Source organism: Nicotiana tomentosiformis, chromosome 11 (assembly GCF_000390325.3).
Source record: "Nicotiana tomentosiformis chromosome 11, ASM39032v3, whole genome shotgun sequence".
In the NCBI taxonomy this organism is placed as follows: domain Eukaryota; kingdom Viridiplantae; phylum Streptophyta; class Magnoliopsida; order Solanales; family Solanaceae; genus Nicotiana; species Nicotiana tomentosiformis.
The window spans coordinates 127,183,975-127,207,802 of record NC_090822.1 but is presented as its reverse complement, the minus strand read 5'-3'; the positions used below and the strand labels follow the sequence as shown (position 1 = coordinate 127,207,802).

Here is a 23,828-nt window from a genome sequence, read left to right as displayed (position 1 = left end):
GAATCCCCAATTTATTGCATTTCATTAATATAGCCACTGAATGGTTAAGAAAGGAAAATAAGTTTTTAAAGTAATTGAATGTTTGAGCTTTTTGTCTTATGGGCGATTTTCTTTCTGAGAAAATATAAAATTAAAAAGCTTATCTCACCAAAGAGTAAAGAGAAACCAACAGGGGTTTGTTTATTGCTGAATTAGTTGCCATATTACACCAAGGTAACGTGTATATAAGTAGTTTAGACTATTTAATTATTCACACATTCATTGAAAGATGAAGGATACGACTAGGTATATTTTAGTGAAGTATGAGAACTATAAATAATAGATTTTCTTGAATCTGAAGGTATGAAATGCTATAATTTGAGTCTTTTCAAATACTATCTCCCTAAAGATATCACATGGAGTCTCTAATTACTTCTGCACTTTTTTTATTTATTTTTAAATGGGCGATTTTCTTTGCTAACTACCATTAGATGTAAAGGCTGTTTCTTTTGGTACTTCCTTTACATAAAGAATTTGCTTGGTGTTATTTTTAGAAGACTTTTTCTAATAGTCAAGATTAAAACCATTTATTGCTGGCCCTTAATAACCGAATAGAAAAAAGCGACTACAATGGAAGAACATATAATAAGGTAAGTTGAGTGGCTCAAAGTTCCATATCACATTATATTATTTTTATCCCTGGTTCTCTATATTCATTATTGTCATCTGTTACAATTTTTTAACAATGGAAAGCTTTAAATTCAATGTTCAAGAGGTATTTAGATTTGACAGTATAATGATTTATTAATTTTTTTTACCAATTCATGACCTCGATCCAGTTTATTATTTTTGATTTTTGAATAAGTATATGCATTGGCGTATTTGTTTACTTTTTATAACTATATCTTAGTAGCCACAAAAGCTACTAATAAAATAATAATTGCACTGCAATAGGAACAGTTGCATGCATGTTCACATTGGTCCAAGCTGGAGCGCAGATGTACATTCAAATTGGTCCAAGCCTGTGCCAAAAACTTTCAAAAACATTAAATATAAAATAAAATTATTTGGATTAGCCAATATTTTTTATGAGAAAAATAATCTTTTAAAGATTAATCTATTTGGCTTCAACAACTCAATCTTACAAGTTACATGCCTACTGCCTTGTATGCTAGAGATATGACTTGTGTCCAAATATCATATTTCTTCACTTCCTCAAACCTCATCGTCATGTTGGTTCACAACTTTACCTAAGAATGATCTTAATAGAGCTAAAGATTAGCTATTGGCACAATTTGAGGTGAAATTAGGAAAACAAATTGGTATGTTTGCTGTCCAAATCCTACCTTCACCACAGTAAGCCTTAAGAAAATTGGCTGACAGTCTTGCTTGGGGATCTTCAGATTTTGGAAACAAAACAGGGAGTTGACCTTAATATATTCAGTTTTTTCAGTTAACATCAGGTAAACTTCATTTTTCACAACTCATAGTCATCTCTCTCTCTCTCTCTCTCTCAATACTGTAATGGATACGGAGCCAACTCAGTTCCAGATATCCCAGATGGAGGCGATTTTGGGGCCTGATTCGGAGCCATTTGAAACCTTTATTTCCGATCACATGTCGAGCTCCGAGGAAAATGATTCGGAGGCTAAGTTGTCAATGTTCAACATGATAAAGCACAAGGATCCCGAGTCTCTTGCTATTAAGCTTTGTAACTTCCTCAGCTCTTCACAAAACATTGATTCCCGTGAAAAGTGTGCTGTCCTCCTAAGTAAGTTGCTTACTGCTGATGATAATGACTTGTGCAATACTTGGCGCAATCTAAGTGTCTCTACTCAATCCACCATCAAATGCACTCTCCTTAATCGTATTTCCCAGCTTGAAGAATCAAAATCCATCATCGTAGAGCTCCGTGGCACTGTTATGGATCTAGCTGCTTCACTTATACCAGATAATAACTGGCCCGAATTACTGCCATTCTTGTACCAATGCCTCACCTCCACTTCAAGCAACAAGTTAAAAGAGTCGGCTTTCTTAATTTTTGCTTACCTAGCTGACGACATTGGTGAAATAATGGTCCCTAATTACGTAAAAATGTTGCACCCTTTATTTCTTAATACACTGAATGACGATACCCTCAATGATCTCGATGTGAGAATCGCTGCCATGAACGCTGTCATCAGCTTTATTCAGTGCATACCTAGTTCAAATGAAAAGGAGCGGTTTCAAGATCTCTTGCCAGGTATGATGAAGACGTTGACTGATGGATTGTGCAATGGTGATCAGGAGGATGCAGCAAAGGACGTGCTGGATCTTTTCATTGAGTTAGCTGAGAATGAGCCTAAATTCTTGAGGCGACAACTAGTGGTTGTTGTGGGCTCAATAATGGAGATAGCAGAGGCTAAGAGTTTGGAAGAGGAGACGAGGCACTTGGCAATTGAGTTTATGTTAACTTTGGTTGAGGCCAGGGACAAGGTCCCTGGCATGATGAAGAGGGTGCCACGGTTTACAGACACTTGTTTTGCTATCTTATTGAATTTGTTACTGGATATTAAGGATGAGCCTAGCTGGCATAGTGCGAACACCGAGCATGAGAATGCAGGGGAAAGGGACAGCTATGGTTTTGGTAAGGAGTGTTTAGGCCGGTTTTCTAACGCATTAGGTGGCAAGACTGTTGCTCCTATTGCCATAGAGCAGCTGTCTGCTTATTTGGTTGCCCCTGAGTGGGAGAAACGACATGCAGCTCTCATTGCACTTGCTTCTATTGCTAAAGGTACCTCAAAGGTATAAATCTGATGTCTCATTAGTGTATTTATCATGATTATGTTGCGATTACTGTGTAGCATTGATGAGGTGCTTCTTTGCTTGCAAACTTCTAGGATATAAGGTAGTTCCCCTATTTGTCTTAGTTTAATTTTCTTAGGCTATTAGCTTGAACCCATGGTTTATCTGTTTATAGGTGATGATCAAGTATTTGGAGCAAATAGTGAATATGGTTTTGCGTTCTTTCCAAGATCCTCATCCTCGAGTCAGATGGGCAGCTATTAATGCAATCTACCAGCTGTCGACTGATTTCTGTCCAGACTTGCAAGAACAGTATCATAACCAAGTATTGCCTGCATTAGCTGCAGCTATGGATGATTCTCAAATTCCACGATTGCAGGTTTGACCAATGGTTGAATCACTTCATAGTTATTGCAGACTTCCCAAAATAAAATTGCTGTTATAAAAGTATAAATTATTATTGATACAGAAAAAACCCAGTAAAAGTATCTATCTTGCTGCACCTTTACGATGGGTTGCATATTCCATAAAGTTGATGATCTATAAATTTGCATAAGAATTCGTAGGATTGATGTGTCATTACTGCTTCGTTTAGTTCATGATGCCACCAAGGTTACTCTTTTTACCCTTTTTGGCATTTTCATAGGCACTTGCAGCTGAAGCTGTCATGAATTTCTGCAGATCTGAAAAGCCAGAAACTCTGATACCCTACTTAGATGGAATACTCAACAGAGTGTTTGTACTTCTACAGGTATGCAAATATAGAGGCCACCATGGTATAAAGTTAGATTACTGCTGACAAGTTTAAGAGATTAATGCTGTTTTTTTCCTACTCATTTCTGTTGTTTGAAATGCAGAAAGACAATCAAATGGTTCAGCAAGCAGCATTAAATGCATTGTCTGCTACAGCTGATTTGTCTAAGGTATTTACTTGCATTTATTTTTGACTCAATATGATGGATAATGATGGCTAATGTATTATTTGTACTTCAACAGGAGCACTTCCAAAAGTACTATGATTCTGTAATGCAATATTTGAGGACTATCCTGGTAGATGCAAATGATAAATCTAATCACATGCTTCAAAGCCAAGCCTTGGAGTGCATAAGCATAGTCGGGATGGCTGTAGGCAAGGAGAAATTCAGAAATGACTTTAAGCAGGTCTTCTCCCAACTATCCTCAATACTTCTTTGTGCCTGTACATGCGATGCAGAACGCATATGTTAGAGCTTTTGGGAGCAACGAATTGTGACACACATTTTCTCCTACTAGTTCCTTTTTGGTCCTAAATTCTGACTCTACTTTGGAACTCCTTTTCTTCTCTCTGTGGCACGGTGGCCTGATCTTGCTATTCATTTCTCTAAGTGGAATATTATTCTTATTTTATTTTTGTTGTCATTAAAGTTTATGGAAGTGCTTAAGTCATTACAAGAATCACAAGCAAAAGAGTTTGATACTATTGTTCGCAGTGTACAGGTATGTATTAATCCTATGATTTTACGGGCTTAAAACTTTTTCTCTAGACTGACCTTTCAGTATTTTCTCGATCTCATTGCAGGCATACGGTAGAATTTGCCAGTGCATGGGAAAGGATTTTCTTCCTTACATGAGTACCATCATCCCTCCTTTGGTTGAATGTGCTCAGCTTGAGCCCGATAAGACCGTATCCTCAGATAAATTAGATGATAGGTAAGCTTTAATTATGGAGGTTTGGCATTTTCTTTTAGTTATGAAGTTCGTTTGGATTTTTTTTTCTTTCTTAATTTGGATTTTTGCTTTCTTTTCTAGACAATCTGGGATAAACGACTGAATCAGCAAAAGCCTATGTGCACTGTGGTCTTATAGTCTTCTAACGGAAAATAATCTTTATTTTCTATACTACTGCGTCATATTCACTCTAGTTGCCAACAGTTGCTGAGCTCATTGATCTATATTGATGATTCACTAAATTAAGCATTTCTATTTGTTGGGAATAAATCTCCACAGAAATAATATTCACGGTACTAAAAACGAAATAATAATGTAGCATTGAGATACGGTAATTAACAAGAATAAAAGAGTGACAACGACACCAAGATTTTTACGTGGAAAATCCTTTTGAATAAAGGATAAAACCACGGCCCCGAGACGAGCAACTAATATCACTATAGCAAGGAATTTTATACTTTGTAGGTCCGAGCAAAATACTCCAAAGACCACTACAACACTCAAAAGAAATAACCCTTTTTTGATATTCCCACCTCACTACAATATCGTTCACTCTCTATTTTTCCTCTACACAGTCTATTTCTCACAATACCTGAGAAGTACTCTCTGCAACTATTGTGTTGCTTCTCTTTCTGTGTGATAAAATGAAGAAGCCGAAACTCTCCTTTTACAGGAGAAATAGCCTACCTCTTCAACCAATCAGAATGAAGGATTGGTTGAAAATTTGCAATGCAATTTTTTTCTTTCTTCCGCCTAACAATTTGACATTTTCCTTCTACATTCTACCATTTTTTGACAATGCAAAAGAGAATGGCTGCCAATCAAACTTAATTTATGGGATGGACCCCACACTATTTGTGATACATTTTAAGAGTATCATATAAATTTACAATTCTTAGGAGGAATACCATTATTTGATTAGTGTATAAATGATATGGAGTCGGCTAAGCTATAACTTATTTTTCTTACTTTTTGATCAGTAAAGAATTTGTTATCAGTGGAGAATCTAAAGGGGAAGTGCACTGTAGACAATCAAGTAATAGAACACCAAAAAACTGTACCATGATTCATAGTAGTCATATCGTGCTCCTGACCCTCTTAAGATATCCCCTTATAATGGTGTTGTATTCTTTATTACTTTAATCTTGAGCATGTTCTGTTTCCTTCCTAATTTCTATGCTTCTTCCTGCTAAAAGATCTCTTTTTCAATATATGCAAATAGCTTCCTGTCCCTCCTCCTCGTTATCTCCAACTTTTACTCAATAATCATTAAATTGTTGCCATTCAATGCATGAAATTGTCTGTGTTTAAATCTGCAACTTAAAGTAGCATAGGATGTCCTCTAGAATATCAAAAATCTGACCCGCTGATCTGTATTGCTTTGATATCTGTGAGACATGATGTCAACTAGTTTACTGCATCCTGGTTTTAATCAGTATTAGTAACCCAGTAAAAGATAAAGTTTTACTCACCCAGTTAATAGCTTTGATATCTATCAGACATAGGATTTCTTGTTATTTCTTTTACTTTACTTATCACTGCTAAGACTGCTAGGGAGAGGTGGTTATTCGGGCTATTAAGGATCTTGCTTAAGTTTCACATTTTGCAGCATACACAAAGTCAAGTTTGGGAACGAAATAATATGTGTCAAAGGAAGTGACCTCCTAGCAGGGAAATCTGTAGCCTGTAAAATCCTTGCTTTATATGCTCAGAAATTGGAAGAAGACTTCTACCCATGGATTTCCCAGGTTAGTATGAATAATCACTTGCATGTTTACTTCATTTTTTCTGTTAAGTGGGCTCAAATAAATCAATTGAAATCTATGGCTTAAATCATGAAACAGGCTGCTTCAATTTTTGTTCCCCTACTGAAATTCGATTTCAACAATGATGTCAGGGAAGGTGCTAGTGCTGGTAAAAAGAATCTCATGAATTTCGTATGGCTTTCTTTATTTTTCTTTGGCTTCCTCCAATTCCTTATGAGATGTTTTAAATTGTGGTGGTTAAGCATTGTACTTCCTGTTGCATTCCGCTAAACTGGCGGTAGACAAAGGGACTGCTCAAGGTGGAAACCAGGCGTACCTCAAGCAGTTATCTGGCGATATAATACTGGCTATTGGGGACACTTTATATTCGGTTACCTTCAACACCTTACTATTTACATTTTCTCTTTCTATGGGGAAAAGGATTGAGCTCATTTATCTGAATACTGAGAAACTAACACATGTATATCTATCTCATCTAGGAGCATGAGACAGAGGTATGTGCAACTAAATTGAGTGGATTGAAAGAGTGCTTAGAGGTATGTCATGTTAAGTTGGTTTCAGCACTTTGATCCAAGTTTTCAGTGTTTTCTTATGTTGATGCTGTGCTGATTTTGAGCTTCTTATGTCCATTATCATAAGCAAGACACTTGTCCAAGCTTATAAGAATGGTAGGTACTCTACGAGATATCTCTTTAGAAATCTTAGTGATACATAGCGAGACTTTAGGGCAAGATTAGTTCATTTAACAATGAGCTCGGAGTTTGACACAGGGGCACCAGCAGTGGCTAGTTCATCTAAAAGAGACCGAATAGCTTGAAGATATTCGGTAATGGAGCGATAGTCTTTGGTAATCCGGGCAAGTTGATCACGCAGGCTAAAGGTTCGGGTTTGGGACATGTTTGCATAAGCAGTGTGCAATGCGTCCCAAGCCGTCTTAGATGAGTGTGCCGCAGCGACCATGGAGGCAATGGTGGGGTCAACATAAGCCATAAGGGCATTTTGAATGAGTTGGTCTTGACGGAATTAAGGTGCGTAGTCCGGGTTGGGGGATATGTTTGTGCCAAGGGTGATAGTACGGTTAGGAGTCAGGCTTAGATCCATCAAGGTGACCATAAAGTTTATGATGATGCATAAGTATGGAAAACTGAGCTTTCCAAGTGGCAAAATTGTGGCTGCCACTAAGTTATTAGGTAGTTGGGAGGTGGGATTGAATTGAACTATGGTATTGGTGCCAGCGGTGTTGTCCGCATTGACATCTGTGAAATTGTTTCCATTCTTGGCCATTGAAAAAGGAATTTGTTGTAGAGGAAAAAAAAATTAGATCGTACTCGTTAGAGTTGTATAGGCTCAGATACCATATAAAGACTTAAGAAATGATGGAAAAACCTAGTTCTGTATTGAATAGAAAGCTGAGTATATATACAAGTTTATCTAAGACTACTCCTTTGTCACGACCCAAAATCCAACTAGCCGTGATGACACCTAACCCAACCCACTAGATAAGCCAATTTACAATAATCCAATACCAATAAGATTTACTGAGAAAATAAATGATAAAATAACTGAACTTTTATACACTCTCCAAGGACTGGTAGTACAAATCATGAGCTTCTAAGATTTAGAGTTTATAAAGCTTGTACGAAATAAATACATCATCTGTTTGAAATATACATGAACATATTAATAATTCTAAAGCTACCAAGAACACGAGTCAGTTGTGACCGGATCGCATGTACATCTTCAATGCCAGCTCCCGCCATACACAACAACATCATCATCCAAAATCTGCACGCAAGGTGCAGAAGTGTAGTATGAGTACAACCGACCCCAAGTACTCAATAAGTAAGAAACCTAACCTTAGATTGAAAGTAGTGACGATCTTGGACAAAGGTCAGATTCCCACACCAATAACCAGAAACAACTCGTAACAATATAATAATAATAGTACAAGAAATAACTCAAAGATGCTCAGCTCAGCTCGTTCACAATCACGGAAAATAGGCAAGCTTTCAAGTATAATAGTAAAAACCAAATCTTTTACCGAAATCACCAAAATATGAATAAGTCAGAAATGTGTGATTTTTCCCAAAAATTTTCAACAACAGGTAAATGTTTCATTATCAGATCACATGAGGAAAATGCATCTCTATGCATGTATGTCAATGTGTATGTGAAGTAATGAATGACGTAATACCGTACAACATGAGGAAAATGCATCTTTATGCATGTATGTCAAGTGTGCATGTCAAATGCAATGCAACACAGTGATAAAACCATGTGCATACTCTCAGAGTATCAATTCACTCAATCCTCACAGTCACTCAATCCTCCCAATCACTCGACACTCGGTCTCGACACTCACACTCGCAGTCAGTTGGTACCTGCGCTCACTGTGGGTGTGCAGACTCCGGAGGGGCAGATCCAGCCCAAGCGCTATAATAAGCCAATTATGGCATGAATCTATAAAACATGCTGCGACGTGCAGCCCGATCCCATAAATATCCTCACAATCAAGCCATCGGCCTCACTCAGTCATCGATCTCTCCAGTCTCTTGGGCTAAAAAATGTCATGAAAATCAGCCCAGAAACGATGATATAATATGTCAATGAATAGCAACAGAGACTGAGATATGATATGAAATTTCCAAACAAATTTCCGCTTCTGCGGTCTCGCGTGTGCGACCAACCTTCGCTTTTATGAATAGGCCCAAAGCCACAGCCCATCGCTTCTGCGAACAATTTTCCGCTTCTGCGGTCGCGCTTCTACGCAAAATGCCCCGCATTTGCGACCACTCGCCAACATTCCCTTTCTGCTCTTGCGATAAAATGTTCGCATCCGCGCCTTCGCATATGCGACAAAAACTCCACATGTGCGGACTCCTGGCCAGCAGTGCTCTTCGCTTCTGCGCTCATGGGCTCGCTTCTGCGACAATCGCACCTGCGCAGTACCAGTCGCAGGTGCGGAACACCAGAACCAGCAACTTTAGAAAATTCAACTTAGTCCAAAAATTATCCGAACCTCGTCCGAAACTTACCCGAGCCCCTCGGGACCCCATCCGAATATACCAACAAGTCCCATAACATAATACAGACTTACTTGAGGCATCAAATCACACATAACAACATCGAAATGACGAATCGCACCATAATTCAAACTTAGCAAATTTTCGATTTTTTGATTTTCAAAACTTGTGTCGAACTATATCAATTCAACTTGGAATGAACTCAAATTTTGCATACAAGTCATAAATGACATAACGAAGCTACCGCAATTTCCGAAACCAAAATCCGAATCCGATATCATCAAAGTCAACTTCCGGTCAAACTTATGAACATACCAAATCTTCAAATTTCCAACTTTCGCCGATTGACGTCGAAATCTTCTAGAAATATCCAAATGAAATTTCGGGCATACACCGAGTCCAAAATCACTATACGGACCTAACGAAATCATCAAAAATCCGATCCGAGGTCGAATACTAGAAAGTCAAACTTGGTCAACTCTTCCAACTTAAAGCTTCAAACATGAAATTCGTTCTTCCGCACTAATTCCGAAACACCTGAAAATCAAAACCGACGATTCACACACGTCATAAAATATCATATGAAGCTATTCAAGACTTCAAATAATTGAAAGGAGCGTAAATGCTCAAAACGACCGGTCAGGTCGTTACATCCTTGTATTAGGAGATATTCAACGTAAAGACTATATCAAAATAAACTAACTGAAAGATACTCTAAATGAGAGGATAACTTTAGATCTACTTGTGTAACTAATAGGATAAACATAAAAGATAAAGACTACTTCTAGTAGATGAGAACCGGTAACAATCAGGTAAGAGGAACTGTTGTTCCAATAATAACTTGCTTAGTAAGATCTTCAGGGATCAAGTAGAATATGAGCTTCATCTGACTTGATTCATTTAGTCTGTGAGCACATGCAGAACTTATAGTTCTTCATATAAAAAGACATACTTGGACCATAATAAATGCTTAAGATTTGAAACGTGGCCTAGAATCTACCATAATCTCATAATTATAAAAGTTCTCTTGGCATGAATAGGTAAGACTGACATAAACAGATTCTTAACCATGTAGTAAATTACCGTTAAGACAACTTATGAATTGTTTCATGATTACTGTCTAAGCAAAAAACACTATTAGTTGTAGAAATTTAGTTAGAACGATAATTATTCACTTGGTATGGTCCTTTTTGTGTCTCCTTACAGATCTGTGGACCACTTCTCAATGAAGATCAGGTTCATAGCATCATTGATGAGATAAAGCACGTCATTATAGAAAGTTCACATAGAAAAGGAGAACTCACAGAGAGAGCAAAAGCAGAAGACTTTGATGCTGAGGAAGCTGAATTGCTAAGGGAGGAAAGAGAGCAAGAAGAAGAAATTTTCAGCGGTGTATGATCGATAGACATAACTCATGACACCATGTTGTCTTTATAGAACCTTTCATTTGAGGTTGTTCTTGATTCACATAAACATTCGTTTTATCTGGTTGCTGAAATATTGGTTACATTGATCAAATCATTCAAAGCTTCTTTTATGCCTTTCCTCGATGAGCTTTCACCATATCTAATGCCTACGACGGTGAGTTTCCACTCACGATAACTACCGTCAAGTTAACCTGCTAGGTTGTTTTCCATTTATATTTCTCATTCTTCTTTCTTTTTCCCTGTTTGAAGGGCAAGGATAAAACAGCTAAAGAGAGAAGCATATGTATTTATATCTATGATCAACTTATGGAGCATTGCGGTGAAGCAGCTCTAAAGTAGGTCTATCTTTGTGAGTTTTTCTTAAATTGGATCATAATTCTGATAGTTACTTCTTTGTCTAAACTAGGTACTATAATATGTATCTTCCTTTTCTTTTGGACGCATGCAACGACGACAGTTCAGATGTTAGACAGGTTTAATTTGTGTATCTTAGTGGTTGGGACAGTTTTCAATCAAGTTACAATTGCTATTTGATTCATCCGAACACCATTGATGTCATGTTTAGAATGCACTTTATGGACTGGGGCTTTCCGCTGAATATGGTGGTTATGCTTTCAGACCTTTTATTGGAGGTATTATATTGTTCACCCTGTTATTCTGACCCTTTACATTATGGAGGATGAGACAATTAGGAGTGATATATTTTGGTATTTAATCAATCCCATGATTTCAGAAGCTCTTTCAAGGATCAATGTAGTCATTACGCATCTCAATGCTCTTGAACCAGAGAATGCAGAGGCATATGACAATGCTGTTTCTGCACTTGGTAAGATATGTCAGTTTCATCGGGAAACTATTGACTCAGCGCAGGTACATCTTTCTAGGGATTAATCTCTAACTTTTTATTGTTCATGCATTGTAAATATACCTCAACTCATACGTACTCGAGCTATTCTAAATTATCGGGTTTAGATTTTGGGTACTTTGATCACTCCGAACTTCATCAACAGTTTTCTTCTTACAACAACAACAACAACCCAGTATAATCCCACTAGTGGGGTATGGGGAGGGTAGTGTGTACGCAGACCTTACCCCTATCCTGGGGTAGAGAGGCTATTTCCGATAGACCCTCGGCTCCCTTCCTCCAAGAACTCCCCACCTTGCTCTTGGGGTGACTCGAACTCACAACAGTTTTCTTCTTATAGATTTTAAAATCTGAAAGTCACTATACCAGCCCGATAAATGATTGCAATAAACTAGGATTAGAGATGCACTGTGCTTGTCTTAAGTCTTAATCACTCATATAGTTATTTACAAGAGTTCTCTATAATTATCAATTAGCTCTTTAGTTGTAAGCATGGATACTTTTTTATTAGTAAAATTAAAATATGCTTGTAATAGCTAAGCTTTTTAAATATTAGTTCCAAAACTGCATGGAGGTTTCCATTACCCCAGTTATATATTTAGCTTTTCTTTTCCTATCTTTCCAGAAATGAAATTGTTTTTCTAATGTAGATGCATATATGCTGGGATAACAACTTAGTTCCTCTTCAGATAATACCTGCATATATAGTTCTAGTGGTTGGTTTCCCTTCCAACTTATTTAGCTTTTAATAACCTGTAGCTGAGGGTATTTAGTCAGCTTAAGAAAAGGAAATTTTAGACACTTTCTACGTGTTAAAAAGAAACTTAAGAGATTTTTATGTGTGATAACATACATTATCAGTACCTCGGCTCTACGTATTAAAAGGAAAATGGACTGCATAATGACTGATATTTGGTGCAACTGGTTTGAAAGAGAGAATTGATCATTGAATCATATGAATTTCATTAAGCCATGGGCAGCCTTTCAATACAATGAAACTGACTTCCTAAATGTGCTATTTTGACGAAGGAGACTTAACAACAGCTTATCCTAACAAAATGCTAGAGAAAAGGTCAAACTTATACAACTTATCCTTTTGTTTATACCTTTTTAGAGGAGTATGTCACAGTATGCATATGCTCACTATGTCATTGTTTTGGTAAAGCATATAGCTTTTGATCTTCCAAGAAAAAATGATGCTTTTCCAATGTACATATTCTTGTTAAAGTACCACTAAATTCTCATTCCAAGTTTTATGGTAGATCATTGCTTGGTTGAATTGTCTTCCTATAAAAGATGACAAGGATGAAGCCAAAGTAGTTCACGACCAGCTCTGTTCAATGGTTGAGAGGTACTGGAGTAATTTTATCATCACCTGGTCTTTACTATTTGGAGTTTTCCATGTTATCTTAGCATTGTTCACTTATGTAACTTCATTTATAATTTGTTTCACATACAGTCAAGTAAATTCCAGTAGAATCACCCCAAGCTTATGTACATGTTAAATTTGTGCCTTAACCACCATCATCCAACAATGAAATTGAGAGAACTAGACTTAAATTTAATGTATGAGGTAAAACCATGTCAGTCAAGTTTAAAATCATTTTAAAGTTCTGATTCAATGCCAATATGCAGTTTGTTCGGATTCGATGACTAGCTTTCTTATACTAAATATCTAATTTCCTACACTTTACTGGGAAGAAATGGAGCTTAGGCCTAACTCAACCTCAAAGGCAGAGAGGATTGCGCAAATACGTATAAAGAGACCACAATCCATTCCCTCAATCAATGTGGGACTTAACATTTCCTAACTTATTCATACAAAAAGCTCCTTAGTATTTGATATATTTCCTTTGTCATACATTTATTTAGTGTCAATCTCTTCAGGACAGAATGCATGTGTGCCTTGGTGCCTGGACAGAAGTGTCACCTAAGCGACATGAAACACCCAATATGCATTCACCTAGCTGCAGGGCTTAAATGTGTATCAAACATGTCTTCAGAAACATTATTTTCAATATAATGTAACATCTCATAGATCTTTCGTTCAAAATAATCCAAAAGAAACATAATGGTGTTGTTTTCCAATCCATCTTCCTCTCATAGTGTAATATGGCCAAATTTTCATGACATTTACCGGGACATAATATCCATTATTAGGCTAAGGATTTCTTGCTATAAATAGAGGAGTTTCTCCTCATTTGTAGACACACCAACAAGACTTGAGTCTTCATTTCTTGTTTCTTCCTTTCTTCCTTTATTAAGAGTGTTTTGTATGAGAGTTAGTGTTGGGAAGCACTTGTGTGGACCCTTTCTTTGGAGTGATCTTGTGAGGTTATTCCCTTAGGGTATTTGGGATTAATTAGAGTATTTACTCTAATTTTGTACTCTCTTTTGTACTCTTATTGTTATAGTAAATTGCCCCTCTCCGCTTGTGGACGTAGGTCATCTTGACCGAACCACGTTAAATTTGTGTCTTCTTTATCTACTTTAATTGCCGTTGTTATTAACTTCCATTGTCTTTGTTATTGACATTATACCGTTGTTTGGCTATATTCCGCAATACTCGGGTTCCCGATCCTAACAAATTGGTATCAGAGCCGGATCTAACCGGGTTTATTTTAGTAGCCAATATGGCTCTAATAAAGACCTATGTTGAGAAATTTGACCGAAGTGCAAACTTCGGAATGTGGCAATTAAAGATGGAAGCTATCCTAATTCAGGATGGCTTAGACTTGGCGTTGCAAGAAAAGGAGAAGAAGCCGGATAAAATGACGGATGAGAAGTTTGCCATCATAGACAAAAGGGCAAAAGCAGGTATCATTTTAAATCTCTCAAATGAGGTTTTACGTGAAGTTTCTATAGAAACCACAGCCAATGGCATGTGGGAAAAATTGAAAACCTTATATATGAAGAGGACGGTGGAAAATAGACTTTACCTGAAGCAGAAACTTTATACAATTCGTATGGGTGAAGGTACCTCTATTTTCTCTCATCTTGACACCTTTGATTCCATTCTTATGGATTTAAGTAATATAGATGTTGAAATTAAAGATGAGGATCAAGCCGTGTTACTGCTTTGTTCTCTACCCCCATCTTTTAAGCATATAAGAGATACTATGCTTTATGCAAAGGATAATATCTCTTATAAGGATATTAAATCTATCTTAAAATCAAAAGAACAGATAGATAGTGATATTACTGGGGAAGCTAGTGGAACTCAAGCGGGAGTTGGCTTGTTTGTTAGGGGCAAATCCGACTCCAATTCCAGATACAATAATTTAGAGTGTTGCTATTGTCATAAGAAAAGTCACAATATTTCTGAATGCTATAAACTGAAAAATAAAGAAAAACATAAAGAAAGAAAAAATGAGCACAAAAATACTGACACCGCCGAAGCTAGTGTAGCAACTGATGAGATTGAGGGAACTATATTTTTAGCAACTGAAACTAGTTTCAGATTAGTCAATGAGTGGATTTTAGATTCCGGTTGTTCATATCATATGTGTCCTAGCAGGGACTTGTTTTCTACATATGATTCAGTTGCAGGTGGAGTTGTCCAACTAGGTAACAATGTTACTTGTAACGTTATTGGCAAAGGTATAATTCAGGTAAGAATGCACAATGATGTGGTGAGAACTCTCACCGATGTTAGATATGTTCCTGAGTTGAAGAAAAATCTCATATCTTTGGGCACTTTAGAATCCCTTGGGTGCAAATTCACTAGTGAAGGTGGAGTTTTAAAATTTTTTCAAGATGCTCTTGTGATCATGAAAGCACACAGATCTGGTTCGTTGTATATTTTATTGGGCTCCACTGTTATAGGCCCTACTACAGTTTCGGTATCAGACAACTTGTCTGATTTTGATGGCATTAAATTTTGACATATGCCCATTGGGGCTTTTGCGGAGAAGGTGGAGCAAATTTACTACATCAGCCAAAATTAGGCCAAGGTGGAGATTTGTAATATGGCCAAATTTTCATGACATTTACCATGACATAATATCCATTATTAGGCTAAGGATTTATTGCTAAAAATAGAGAAGTTTCTCCTCATTTGCAGACACACCAACAAGATTTGAGTCTTTATTTCTTGTTTCTTCCTTTCTTCCTTTATTAAGAGTGTTTTGTATGAGAGTTAGTGTTGGGAAGCACTTGTGTGAACCCTTTCTTTGGAGTGATCTTGTGAGGTTATTCCCTTAGGGTATTTGGGATTAATTAGAGTATTTACTCTGATTTTGTACTCTCTTTTGTACTCTTATTGTTATAGTAAATTGCCCCTCTCCGCTTGTGGACGTAGGTCATCTTGACCGAACCACGTTAAATTTGTGTCTTCTTTATCTACTTTAATTGCCGTTGTTATCAACTTCCATTGTCTTTGTTATTGACATTATACCGTTGTTTGGCTATATTCCGCAATACCCGGGTTCCCGATCCTAACACATAGCATATCTTCTCTGTATTCTCCAAGTTGAAGTAATATTTCAATAGTTTCAGTGGTTAAACTTTACAATTAAGTTAATGATAGAGCAATGTGAACACTGAACAGTTTATATAGATTAATTTGATGTAACAGAATTTTGATTAAATTTTCATCTTGAGTGAAGCCTGTTGTACTAAAAGATGAACTTTCCCGACTCTAAAGATGTAATATGAAGTGTTAATATGTTTTTAGTCTTTAATGTTTTCATCAAATCTTCTGACTCACAGATCAGACAGAGAACTTTGGGATCCCAACTATCTGCACCTTCCAAAGGTTATTTCAGTTTTTGCAGAGGTTAGTTCAAAATAGCAGGTGTAAGAATGAATTGTTCATTTGTGCTTGTTATTAAACAGGTGATTTTGATAGTTACTTTTTTAAGAAAGGAGGCAGAAAACCAGGGCTCGTAATCTAATAGTATCTGTTGGTAGTCCCACACAATTAGAGTCTGATTTGAATTTAAGTTCTATGGTTCAACCTTAAGATTCTTAGCATTGAACCCTTTATATTTTAAACTTATTGGTTCGTATCTACTATTTGTTGTAATGATATTGAATTTTTACATATAAATTTATGCTCCGCGTCAAAAGTACTTCATGCTGCATCCGCCCCTGCACACAATAGGTGTGAGTCTGATTTTCACTGGCCCTTTTTCCCCTTCCCCTTTCTCTGGACCCTATGCAATAGGGAAAAATAAGACACAAGAAAAAAGGCAGTTTGTATCATGTGTTAGTCAGTTGGCAATTAGTGCTCCATCTGTCTATTTGGAGGGTTCATTTGATCGTTTGTTTTTCTTGTTTCACTAATACAGTTGATTAATCTATTGGTATGGCTATCTTACTGTACCGTGACATTTACATCAAATTAACATTTATGCTAATGTAGACATTAAGTAATTGAAAGTTGGTTCTTTTGTAGGTTCTATGTGCTGGAGAGGATCTTGTTACGGAAGAAACTGCAAAACGCATGATTAATCTGTTGAGGCATTTTCGGAAAACAGTACCAGCAGCCACCTGGGAATCAGCATGTTCCTTGCTATTGCCTCAGCAGGAGATGGAATTGGAATCCATCCTATCACCTGAAGAAGATGTTAACATTTCAACCCACACAATGAAATTACTAGTCTTGTGAACTTGTGGGGATCAAATATTTTGATGCTAAATTCTATCTCACAAGCTTAAGGTTGGTCATGTGTAAGGTTCAGAGTTAGTATGGAGAGTCTTGTCTAGTCATTTTCTCGTTATTGTTTTTTGTTGCCAAAGTTAGACTCTTGCCACTATTTTGAGTATTTCCTGCCCTACGTACCTGCTCTATCCGCACACGAAAAAGTGGATATATCCGAAATTCATGATGAAATCGTAAGTATTGGTCACTGGACCGTTTCTTATGGACCTACAAAATTTCAGGCCAATCGGAGTCCGCCAATTTTTTTTTTTACAGAATCCTGATCATATATATATATATATATATATATATATATATATATATATATATATATATATATATCATCATATTATTTCATATATCATCATATTATATTATAAGTTGGAAGTCCCAAAAAGAAAATTCGAATTACCAAAATATCCATAAGAATTTTGATGACTTTTTTGCACTTTCAAAATCCTAATAACTATTCTATCTTTAAAGTACAAAAATGTAATTTTAAATATAGAGTGCTAGGAAAATTTATGACTGTTCCATAAACATTAAAAATACGTTCAATGTACACAATGTTCTTTGAGGATGTATCTATTACTTTTTGTGGGAATTGATTATGAAATATTTATGTGGCAATTAATAATTCCATCTTTAATACAAAATATAGGAGATTGAAGTGTACGTTTGGAAAGAGGGGGAGACAAAAAACCAAGAATTGTTTGGATAAATTTGTGTGGCTTTATAATCTCCTTTCGTATGAATTGGAAATCATTCATTTCTTTGCAGTGAAATTTTTAGATGAGGACGTATTTACAGTAAGTTCAGTATTATTATAGATACATATGTTAACAAGAATGCGACATGGATTTTCTATAAAATAATTTGATTCATCAAGGAAAAGAACAGTATGGAAAGTTAGACCTACTATGTCATAGCTCATTTCCTCAAAGCAAGAATAAGAACAGGAGCTTAACCGAGATCGAGTACTAAAACTTCTTTGGACATAGAACGAAGTTCCTGGATCTTGTATGGTAATGAAAAAATCTTTTAATGCTCATGCTTCATGTTTGAGGACTTCCAGTGGTTTCCTTTTTTTGTTTTTTGATAAATATATTCGTAGGACGACTCATGGATTCAATTTGTGTAACTGCAAAATTAATTGTTCTGTCTTTTATCTTCATATTTCTTTATCATATTTACTAACCACTATAATTAGTTTATATATTTTTTGGTTTCTATACTGATATATGGTTGTTTCACATCACATGCATCTTCACCTTTTCTCATACTTTTATATTTTTAAATTCTTGATTTATTTATTTCTAACTTTAATTATTAGACAAAAGCTATCTGAGCTAATTATCATTACTCTAATAAAATTAATTAATTAATTAGACTAATTATTTGATAATCACTTTCTTGATTATCAAAAGATTAAATCTCTAATAACATGAATGTTAAAGTTATTAATCTACATAAATTTCGTATCTATTTTGTTTGGATTTTTTGGAATAAGCATGGTTCTTTTTTCCTTTTCTTCTAGGACATTTACCCCATAAAGGGAGCCCAATTGGAAGTAGATTTTAATCTGCAATAAAACGCATTTCAGTTAGAACATATCATTAGCTGTGTCATTGTCTTAAGATCAAACATAGACATGGTCATGTTAAACGCCACATATTCTTAGTGCAAAGAAGCTTAAAATATTTTTCCATGTTGTCATAATTGCGATTCTTCATGTTAAATATTTTTTTTTTCATCTTTGTACCGTGCATGCTTTGTGTCATAGAAATTTGCTTTTTCAAGTTATTTCCGCAAAGAAGTACGTAAGTCATATATAGGACTAAAATATTGTTGGGGATAATGTCAATACGGGTCAACACATTATGCATTATGCCACTTTATTTGGACTTCTAAAGCAAATACATAACTCATGTATATCGAATTTACAATTTCAAGAATTTCTATCCGCAAGAATTTTTCCTTTATTGAGTTAGTTAAAAAAAACCAATATTCATTATTTTCAAGAACTTACACTTTTTCCTTTAACGATTTTAATGTTTTGAGTCCAACATATTTTTAATAAGATTTTATGTCACTTTTGATAATTTTGGTACTCATTGATATGAGATACACGCGCAACGTGCGTGTCCAGAAACTATCATATCATCGTATTATATTATAAGTGTGAAGACTTTTGGTAAAGTTATTTTACTAAAATATCCTTCAAAAGCTAAACGACCATTTTACCCTTCAGTTTAACAATACTCATTTAACATTGTTGAATAAAAATGTAATTATACATTATAATGAGTACCAAAGATAAAATTGAACACATTTATTGTATATACAAGCTTTAGACATTTATTTTTAATGATAATGATAATAATCCTACGTTATCTCTCATTCTAATTTATTACTTGTGCAAATTTCTGAAGTTTGAGTCATAATTCAATTACGATTCATAAATATTGGTAAATCTTTACTAGTGCTCAACATGAATATACAAGTAGAATACATAATTTATTTGGCATTTAACTGATTAGTGAAGGTTATTAATTATCCATAATTGGCTGCTCACTTGACCATTTAACTTCTTTATTATACGTTTATATTTGTAATTCATTATAGCTCTTTGCTAGATCTGTAGACTATTTCACATCCTTGTTATCTTCTTTTATAGATATTGACTCATGTTATGGAGCATATCGGCAATCTATTTTACAAGGAACAATTTTTGTTGAATTTTAATTAAAAAGTTCAAAATATGCTGCTCAATGTCTCAAAGGAGCACCCCCATGGTTATTGGTCACTGTGAGAAAAGCTACTTAGGTGGAAGTGACATATCCTAAAATATTTTAACCTAGATTCAATTGGATAAGATACTTATAAATTGGTATCGTTTTTTTAGATCTTCAACAGATATCCACAAAAGATCTTTAGAAAATTATTCATTAAAGGTTTTTATTACGAGATATTAAAGGTCTCATAAATTTTATCCTCTTAGACTTTTAATCTATATTGTTCATTCACAGCCTGACGGCTGACGCAAAGTATATATTGAATTCATTAAAAAAAAAGTATTGGGAGATCGCCATGAAAAAATAAAGGAACGCCTCTGAGTGGCACTAGGTGTTTTTGGCCCCATGGATCAACACTTACCTCCCAATGGTGTTATTGATTAGGATATCAGTAATTAATACGACACCTCTTTCTATGCTCAATGATGTTCTCCTACATACCATTTGAAAAAATACAATGGAAGACTTTTATGAATTAATTTATCAAAAATAATAAATCAAACATGACAATCTTTTTATTCTTCTTGAGACATGCTTTGGTTCTCAATCCTTTTTTTCCAGAATTTTAAATGCTCTTGGATAAATCAAACGTAGCTTAAGTAAGGGTGGCATATGGGCCGGTTAGGACAGGGCCCGACCCAGGACCGCAAGTCCAAATGGGCAGTGGGTCTAAACGGTTCTAACCGTATAGGACCGAGACCGTGGGGAGGTGGGCTGGGTAGTGGGCCGGTCCCATAGGCGAGGCCCGCGAGACCGGGACCGGCTGGGAAGTGGGCCGGTTCAAGCGGTCCTAAACGGGCCTATCCGGGCCCAAGGACTAATTATTTATTTTAAAAAAATCAGCCACATTATAGTCTTTATGGCATTTAAAATATGGCCGTTTTACCTGCCAAAATAGCCGTTGGCTATTTATAAATAGGCATTTAACCCCCAACTTTATTTTAACCCCAATTCTTTTATAATTATACTTTTTCTTATATATATATATATATATATATATATATATATATATATATATATATATATATATATATATATATATATATATATATATATTATATATATATACTATATATACATCTTAAGATATGTATATATATCGAATATATCGAATATATAGTATAGTATAGTATATATATATATATAAGCTTATATATATATATATATACTATACTATATATACATAGTATATTTTAAAATATATACTATCGAATATGGCTTATATACTATGTATATATAGTATAGTATATATATATATATATATATATATATATATATATATATATATAGTATAGTATAGTATATATATTATAACGCATTGCTTTGAATATCTCTTTACAATATTTTTGTCTTTAAATTTGAATTAAAAAATTTAGGTGACAATTCTATAATATAATTGGGCCCACTTAGGCCCGGGACCAGCACACTTAACCTGGGACCGTTAGTTCGTGGTCCCGGTCCCGGACCGATTCCAATAAGAAACCCGCGAAGCCCGGGACCGCTTTAGGACCGGCCCGTCTAGGACCGGCCCACTTAGGACCGGGCCTGCGAAGCCCACTTAGGACCGGCCCCGGCCCACATGACACCCTTAAGCTTAAGTTGCCATTGGTGGACATGCAATTTTTTTTATTTAGTAGGCTTTTTTTAGCATTTAGTAGTTAGATTTATTTTCTTATACTTCAAGTAATATTATCACCCATAAAAAGTTGGATAATTCTGTGGGGCAAGTTTTTTCTTATATTGAATTAGCTAAATACAATTAAAGTCTATCATTTTCAAAAACTTGCAATTTTTATTTATTTTGTAAATCAAATATATATATGAATATTCTTAGGTCTTTTTTGAAAATTTTGTTCTCATTGACACATAATACACGCGCAACGCGCGTGTCCAAATACTAATCATACTTTATTATAATTATGAAGACTTTAGTGTGAAGTTGTTTTACTAAAATATCCTTTAAGCGTTGATTGACGAAATTACCCTATAAATTTACCCTCTATAATACCCCCTTTTATAATTTGTACTAAATATTTCATAAATAATAATAGTAAATAACAAAAAGATAAAATATTTCATAATAATATTGTACTGACAATTATCACTATGATAATGGTTTTGAGTATCTTTATTTACTTGCCATTACTATGCTCTTAAAACAACTCAATATAGATTTCAACTTACTTCAAATTAATCTTTATCCGCTTCTTTTCCCCAATAAAGCCTTAATCACTATATTTAACATATCAGTACATCTTCATCAATTAAAGAAATTAATCACTAACATGCCTGTTTGTTTTCTCATTTTATTTTATTTTTTGCTTTTTATTTCCCCTCTTTATCTGATTCTTCTCTCGTACATTACTTATAAATGTTCACTTATTGCTATAATAAAATATGAGATGAAGAGTTACGAGGGTAATTAATTATGAAGAGCTATAATAGTAGATGAGTATGACAAAGAGGTCAATCTGGTCATGTATATGCAAAAATGATTGTTAAACAAACTCTTCAATTTCTCTGATACCAAAGATCTATAAATACATATATATGATATTTTTCACTTGTAAAGCTAATCACTCTATTTTTTTGTAAGTTCTTTTGTTACTTATAGAAGAAAAATGTATATATATTCTTAGAATTCTGAAGAAGCTCAATGAGGGAAAGGGATGCTGAAATCTTTCTGGAAGTTAAAATAGATCTTTTCACGATGCTGCGTTTTAGCAGCTTAATTAGTAACCATGACACATTTTCATGTTCTTAGAAACTACTCTTTTAATGTTTATTTTTGGGCTCTTGGAAAAATCTGATTTTTCTTATCACGTTTAATTCAAGAAACTGAGAAATTCAACGCAACGTTATCACTGATTACATGCTAAGGGTAAGTGAGACAAAGACCCTACTACCATTTCTTCCTTTCATTGTTTGTTTCCTTTAATTATGTTATGTAATTTGGCCATATGAAGAGATGCCGCGTTTTTCCTTTTTCCATTTAAGCCTTTTCTCTCTCTTGCTCTTTCAGTTAGAGCTTCATTTCTCATATTATACTGTTTAAATTACGTACCTACGGTCACCACCCAAACTAACCCTGTCGTGATGGCTCCTATCGTGGAACTAGGCAAGCCGACTCATTTTCAAAATAAACCGATATTTTATTTCAAGGATAAATTCCAAGGCCATTAACATAAAAACCTTCGCAAAGGAGTTCAAATCAAAATAAAAGTACGGAAAGAAAAGCCCGACATCGGGGTGTCACTAGTCATGAGCATCTACTACAATCTGTCTAATAATATCAAGGCTAACTCAGTCTGGAGAATAGCTAAGTACAACTAGAGGAAGATAAGAGAGAGAAGAGCAGGGGATGCGATTGCCAAGCAACTACCTTGCTATCTCCGAGGAAAAATCTGTAACCAGAATAATCAACAACCGCTACCGTGTCCAGCTACACCTGGATCTGCACACAAGGTGCAGAGAGTAACGTGAGTACGTCAACTCAGTAAGTAACAACAATAAATAAAGACTGAGCAGTAGTGACGAAAAATAAAGCGTATAACGTTCATATCAGGAAAGTCTCAGTAAAATATCTCATGCTTTTAAAATCAGGATTTGAATCAAAACATCTCGTTTAAACCCAGTTCTAGAAAAAAAATCATTTGAAGATATTTTTCAATAGTTTTTAAACAGAGAAAAAATGCAAATGTGAGCAAAAATGATGAAATCATAAATAGTCCATCGGGCAAACCTCACAGTCACTCGTGCCACTCGAGCATACCTTACAATTACTCTTGCCACTCGGGCATACCTCACCATTACTCTTGCCACTCGGACATGCCTCACA

The 23,828-nt window shown here is 35.3% G+C and overlaps 1 protein-coding gene across 1 annotated transcript; it reads left to right on the top strand.

Annotated features, from left to right (window-relative positions):
• Positions 1-1,132: 1,132 nt before the first annotated feature.
• LOC104107353 (uncharacterized) lies at positions 1,133-17,310 on the top strand. The gene is made up of 20 exons (XM_070188375.1): positions 1,133-2,763; positions 2,939-3,142; positions 3,410-3,514; positions 3,621-3,686; positions 3,760-3,924; positions 4,168-4,239; positions 4,322-4,452; positions 6,080-6,218; positions 6,315-6,384; positions 6,479-6,606; positions 6,716-6,772; positions 10,466-10,653; positions 10,750-10,840; positions 10,936-11,021; positions 11,093-11,159; positions 11,252-11,318; positions 11,420-11,556; positions 12,814-12,902; positions 16,262-16,328; positions 16,950-17,310. The coding sequence occupies exons 1-20, from the start codon at positions 1,504-1,506 to the stop codon at positions 17,160-17,162; spliced, it is 3,402 nt and encodes a 1,133-aa protein (XP_070044476.1). The 5' UTR covers positions 1,133-1,503; the 3' UTR covers positions 17,163-17,310.
• The last annotated feature ends 6,518 nt before the right edge of the window (positions 17,311-23,828 follow it).